Genomic DNA, 6,287 nt, shown 5'->3' with positions numbered 1-6,287 from the left:
AGCTGACGGATTAAGTCAGCTAAATCCCCATGCAGGTACCAAATGCACCGCCCACCACTAAAAATCAACAAGATAAACCTGTGAGTCTTTTCGGGATTATCACATGACAAAAATAACACAAACCAGACAGTACGCCTGAGAATAAAGACAGACAATATTAATATAGATTCATTCTCAGTTCAACTTTGTGTGTGTGCTTGTGTTGCCAGGTGGAGTGTGTGGTGGAAACGAGGGACAAGACACAAAGCGTTCAGCTGCGGAAGACGCTGAGCGAACGATATCCGTCTCTGTGCTGGCTAGAGCGATGACTGCCACAAAACCCCTCAAAATATTCATAATAAGGTTCAATCTGATGATGAAATGACACGTCTATAACATAAGTGAGAGGACTCGAATCACATTCAGACAACAGATGCTCATCATGTCTGCATGTGTTCCAAAAAGCAACACAATTATAGAGAAAATGTTATTCATATTACATCTACTGTATTATTGTTGATTCATACATTGGAGGTTTTGTGTAGTTTCCTCTTTATTGACGAGCATGAATGATGCAGTGCTGGTATACGCTCCCTAATAGACGCGCCCGGAAGCATTTTGTGCACAATATCATATATAACTATCCTAAGATGATGCCTCTTTTTGGAATTCTGATTATTTTTGAACTGTTGTAAATATGTTTCAGTATTATTTATGGTGGTATCATCACTCCAAGCAGAAATGTTCTCAAAAATAAATACCGGTAATTAAAGGTATACGCCACCAGATGGTGTTGTAGTTTATGTGCCATCTTCATACAATATGTACTGTATATTGGTAACTCAACAGAGAGAATTGATTGAATTAAAATTACAATAGGAATAGGATACAGTAGAAATGCTAATACTTTAGAAAATAAGTAATGGCTTCTACTTTCACTGTTTGTGTAACATAGTTTCATCCAGTAAATATATTACAGAAAATGTTGCAAAAATACTTAAGCAAGTATATACCCACAATTACAAGAAAATAATGATGTACTGGGTGTTGGTGATGCAAATTTGGACCGCTAGTAGCAATGTGCTAGTTTGTGAAAGTGTAAGGCAATAACTTTTTTTTTTTTTTTTGCATTCTTTCCGCTTACACAAACTAGCACGTACGTAGTTCATAACCTTGAAACCTCCCGCGACCCGCCCACCCCCCTGAAGAAAAAATAAATAAATTTGATAATTATATTAATCATTCAAACCACAAATCACTCCAAATATTCAATCATTTCAAACTGACACTTGTACCTGTACACGGACGGACACCTCAAGGCTAAACTAAGCTCCTCCCCTCACTTCAACATAACACCACGATTCCACACGATGGCAGCAAAGCACTACTTTTCCATTTTCAGGGTTTAGGCGCCACCTTGTGGCATTCCAGCGTGTTTCAGAAAGAACACTCAAGTATACCGAAATCAAAATATTTGTGAAAAGCGTCTGTTACCGTCTATTTTTTGTATTCCAAAAGTGTTCGACAAGAGTACAGTCGCCAAATATTTGTTTGTTGTCTAGTTACTAGTTTAGATACACCAGCAAATCATTAACCACCTCCACCACCACCTATTCTGTACGGAAAGTGCTGCTCAGAACATTTTAGTAACTGATCTATATTTCCCCTGCACTAGTTTACAAGTAATGTTATTTTTGTGGCGAGCTGATATTGGAGTACTCCGGGTGGTCTGTTAGCAGGAGCATCTATGCTAACAATTGTGTGTCGTTCTTTTACAAACTTTGACGACTGTTTCAAGGTCCAAATACAATACAAAATAAAATTAATCTGCTTTAAAAAACAAACCCCACACTGGAACCAGTGCTATTTGTTTAAATATTGTTCAAGCTGTGTTAAGCAGCAGCTAGCAAAGAAATTGCTGCTTCACGTTTGGATTGTGGCAGTCTGACCACGAAATAAATATTGAAGTTCCTGTGTGCTTTTATTGAATTACTTGGATATAACAGCAAACACATTTATAGACATAAACAATTTGAAGCAATTTAAAAGAATTTTATTTCAATTGTTAGCATTAAGAACGGCAAGTGCAATATTTTTAAGTAGAACACAGCAGCTGGAAAATTATGATTATCTCTGGAATGTAAACATCATGAATGTCTCAAAAAATTGCACCACATTTTCAGCTTTCTATTTGTTTCCTAAAATACTTTCTCTGTATTAATGACTGCTTCTTCTTGGGGGGGGGGAAATCACAGTAATACATAATTCAAGTTAAAAAAAGATTCGGTGAGCTATCTCACAGAACACTTCAAGAAGAAAAGGCACTATAGTAGCATCACGTTCCTCGGTTACAAAAATGTTCTCGGCTCGCTTTCCGAGGACACATCAGTGCTTTTTGGGCCGCTGCGGGTTGTATTTGATGAGCAGGCCGAGAGAGGCGAAGCCGAACACGAAGGTCTGCAAGCACCACAAGTAGCTGGTGGGTGCCGTGATGCCTTTGTTGCTGAAGCAGGAGATCACACGAGCGCCTTATTAATCACAAGTTCATCACTTTTTACGCAACAGCATCATCTAGTGGACAATCTCCTCTTTCTTACCGACAGACTTTCAAGGTGACCGAAGCCTCAACAACATGGATCGCCCAGGTGGCCCACCACCTGGAAAAACATGTCGGATCAAATTCAGAAAATCAAAATATACATCATGTATAAAAACATGAACTATATTTTATAATATTAAAGAGTTAGAATTGTTTTATTTTGTGTCAAATGGTGGAAATAGTCTTTTTCTTGGTCTCATTTTTTGTTAACAAATTCAAACAAGGGTGTGTAGACTTTTACAATCTGTTTACAGACACAATAATATTGACTGCATTTACACTATCCATTGACAAGGAGGTGTGGTGTGAAAAGCTGCCCATCAGAAGTCACATGAGGACAATTTACCTGCCATCTTGGACATTATGTGATCCGGCCAACATGAAACCATAATCCCCCAGCAAACCCATTGTTGTGCATTATTCTGTCATCACGTGACAACATATTGTGCCCGTGGGCGCGGTGATAACGACCTGTCAGGCATCACTGATTAAACAATGTACGAGTATGGGAGATTATCTTTTGAAACAGAAGAAGCATCATACATTTAGAATACCAGCTAAAGGCATTATCCGAGGTACAGTGCCCTGTGAAAGTATTAGCCCCCCTTGAACTTTTTGACATTTTGCCACATTTTAGAAAATAACTTTTGGAGTCAGTTAGCTGTACTGAGAGAAAAGAGGCTGAATAATTTTACACGCCCTACTTTTCTTTTAAGATATACATTTTGTTCCACTTCAATTCGTGAGTCTTCACAATATTTTGTCTATTTACATTTGAAGTTTAAACTGTGTGAAAAGGTCAAAAGTTCAAGGGGGCTAATACATCACCATGTGGTGCTTATTTGCCGACACCAGATAATCTTTGCTCCAGTCAAAATGGAGCCAAATGTGAGATTAGCTCTTACGCTTTGTACAAGCCGCTAGCATAGTTGTCCACAAGGTATCTGCAGAAGGTACCAAACGGGCCCAGCTGATGGTATGGTATTAATTCAGGCGTAAACACAATGCACTGGAACAGAAAGAAGAGTAGATTCCCATGTATTTAAATTAAAAACAACTTCCTCAGCAAATAACACAAAATATTCCCTATGTGACACTCCAACTTCCAAATATGAGAACAGACAACAGAACTCATGCTCAAACCCGCAGAACGTCATGTGATGTATTCTCTTCAGTTATCTGTTAGAACGCATCTAAAAGGCGACGGTCAAGCACACTAGTCCTGTTTGTTCTGATTTGGTATGCAATGAACAGCTTGGGCGCGGATGTGGAGCATGACGGCTTCGGTTGAATGGAGAACAAAGTTTAAACCTTGTTTGAGAGAGGCCATTGAAAATGGAATTGGATGCACTTTGGGAGGGAAATCAACTCATGACGGGCTACAAACTACGCATTGATGTATGCTGGAAATGACTAAAAGATGTTGAGATACTAATATAACTAAAGAATCCTGGGAATTTTGAAAATTAAACTACATCATTTTAAGACTATATTTAAAGAACATAACGATAAACACGTTTTGACATCAACTTTTTGTAGCAAAATATAGTATGAATAATGACTATTGACATAGGGCTGCAACTAGCAGTTATTTTTAAAAACGTGTTCATTTCCATACCTTTATTCAAAAATATGCCTGATTACTCGACTTTTTTTTTTTTTAACCTTCATGAATGACGATAACGTGAATGGGGCAGTGGACAATAGCAGCCGCATTCAAAATACAAAACCTTTTTAAGTTAGGGCCCCTGTGCCAAACATTCGTTTCTATTTAATTACGCGTCTTAAAATGAATCTTCTTTTTCAGCTAAATGCATTAAAGGGTAGGATAGTGATTATTTGGCAGAATTTCCCCCATCCCATCCCCAGTTTATTCAATGCAAGCACATACTTCAACGCAACCAAAGTGCAACGTGGCAACACCAAAAACAACAAAAACAACAAACGGACGTGAACCGCGCGGTATTGAGCATTCGAATTAAAGACTCGCGTCATATTTTCAACGAGTACGCATAAGAATCAACCTGTAAATACTTAAAAACGTGTAAAGTTTTGAATGAAGTGTGTCAAAATCTAAACGAAGGCAAGCCTCTTGGATGACTTGTGAGCTGCAGTGCGTCGAAGACGTGTTCACTTGCAGTTTGGACTTTGCGAAAAAAAAAAAATCCGTTTTCTTTGGACTCCGATAAGATAAAGCAAGCTAACAACCAACAAACAATGACAATGGCCTCGGAAGCCACTTTTACGCCGACTTAAAACTGTCACAAAATAAGAAACATTAAAGGGACATTCGAGAGACTATACGTGAAACAAAAGCCGAGCCAATATTAATAATGTAAGTGGCTTTAAATTCAGTTGTATGGTATCCTGGTAACAGTTAACGCATCACAAAAAGACGAGTTCGGCATGCAGTTTGCAAAAACAGCAAACACGTTTTCATCCTCATTTCAAATTCGAATACATTAAATTAGTTTTACTTACAGCAAAATACCCCAACCCAAACATAATGGAGACGATCCAAAAGAGGCTGGTTCTTTTAAAATAATCACTTCCATCACTTTTAGCCATTTCTGCTGCTGTTGATTCCTGGTCCACCCGTCAAATGTGTCCGTGTACAGATGCATTTATTTTTTGGACACGCTTACAATTACTATGCATACGCATACCGTGGAATATACGATTACAACTGTAACATTGATTCATGCAACTGCTTAAAAGTATTTTGTTTTCTTATTGCATAATATTAGTTTTATCGAGCTACTGGAAGTTGTGTAAAAGTCAAGCACTGTAATAGCGCTCTCTCGTGGTTGTGAAAATATCGCCTGCACGGATAAAGGGGTCCTCAGACAACATACATTTCGAACATTACAAAATAACGAATTGCTTAATGTTTACTAATTTATTTATTTTTATTTTTTTTGTAGCTTCTTAAACAGGATGACATAAGGCTGTCCAGTGTCCACTACGTTTGTTTCATTTATATGGACAATGTTCTGTACTTTTGTTTGTTTGTTAAAAAAAATATTTTTTGGGGGGGTTAACATAAAGCTATGTAAATACAGGGTTGAATTATAATAACACATGAAATAAGCAATTCGCTGCAAAGCTAATTTTAATTTGTGTTGTTTTCTAGCTAAAATCAGATTCTGTTATGCTTTAGCACATGAATAAAATTTTGTTAAAATTGATACAGAATCAGTGGACTATTAAGGGCTCTTGAGGTTTTAGATTAAAAACATATGGCTGACTTATCAATGGTGATACATGTGTGTGATATTTGTTCCATGTTGTTATATGGGTGCAAATGTGACAAAACCAATTGGAATGGGGAAAAAAGCTCTTTGCAAAAACAAAAGTATCTGGATATGTGCAAATGTGCTATATAATATTTAAAAATAAATAAATAAATAACTGTAATTTAGCATTTGTTAAATGCCCGGAGGGTGTCACATTATATTTAAACAGTTGATCGTTTGTATCATGTAAACTTAGCCATAGCAAGTCTTTAATCTTTGATAGGGCTCCTTCCCATGCTCATTTAGACAACAATCGTGAAAACAATCTGAAAATCATGGCAATAGCAATGTCACCTTCTTAGAATAATGGGCCCCATTTTTTTTTTATTTTTTTTTGGGGGGGGGGGAAAAACAACAACTGAACAAAATACTGAATATTTTATATGTATTAATAATTTTATTTCAGTGGTATG

The 6,287-nt window shown here is 37.1% G+C and overlaps 2 protein-coding genes across 3 annotated transcripts in view; one reads left to right on the top strand and one right to left on the bottom strand.

Moving 5' to 3' along the window:
- Positions 1-765, top strand: part of LOC144001575 (L-threonine ammonia-lyase) — a 15,276-nt gene extending 14,511 nt beyond the window's left edge. For both annotated transcript variants that reach the window (XM_077496036.1, XM_077496035.1), the window contains exon 11: positions 210-765. In XM_077496036.1, the coding sequence (XP_077352162.1) occupies positions 210-308 (99 nt within the window). In that variant the 3' untranslated portion in view covers positions 309-765. The remainder of the gene's footprint in view (positions 1-209) is intronic.
- A 1,251-nt stretch (positions 766-2,016) lies between these two features.
- Positions 2,017-5,215, bottom strand: tmem254 (transmembrane protein 254). The gene is made up of 4 exons (XM_077496287.1): positions 5,060-5,215; positions 3,484-3,587; positions 2,577-2,636; positions 2,017-2,482 (listed from the first exon to the last, which is right to left on the bottom strand). Exons 1-4 carry the CDS (start codon positions 5,144-5,146, stop codon positions 2,365-2,367), a joined length of 369 nt encoding a protein of 122 aa, XP_077352413.1. The 5' UTR covers positions 5,147-5,215; the 3' UTR covers positions 2,017-2,364.
- Between the last annotated feature and the right edge of the window lie 1,072 nt (positions 5,216-6,287).

This window comes from Festucalex cinctus, chromosome 14 (genome assembly GCF_051991245.1).
Source record: "Festucalex cinctus isolate MCC-2025b chromosome 14, RoL_Fcin_1.0, whole genome shotgun sequence".
In the NCBI taxonomy this organism is placed as follows: domain Eukaryota; kingdom Metazoa; phylum Chordata; class Actinopteri; order Syngnathiformes; family Syngnathidae; genus Festucalex; species Festucalex cinctus.
Note: the sequence above shows the minus strand (reverse complement) of the source record. Positions and strands in the feature narration are given on the sequence as shown.

Bases quoted from the DNA above. Each gene is read 5' to 3' on its own strand.
- tmem254 (XM_077496287.1), bottom strand. From the start codon at position 5,146: ATGGCTAAAAGTGATGGAAGTGATTATTTTAAAAGAACCAGCCTCTTT. The intron at 3,588-5,059 runs GTAAGTAAAACT...TTTCTGTTCCAG, and splicing joins TTGGGTTGGGGTATTTTGCT to TGCATTGTGTTTACGCCTGA. The intron at 2,637-3,483 runs GTAAGAGCTAAT...ATGTTTTTCCAG, and splicing joins GCTAGCGGCTTGTACAAAGC to GTGGTGGGCCACCTGGGCGA.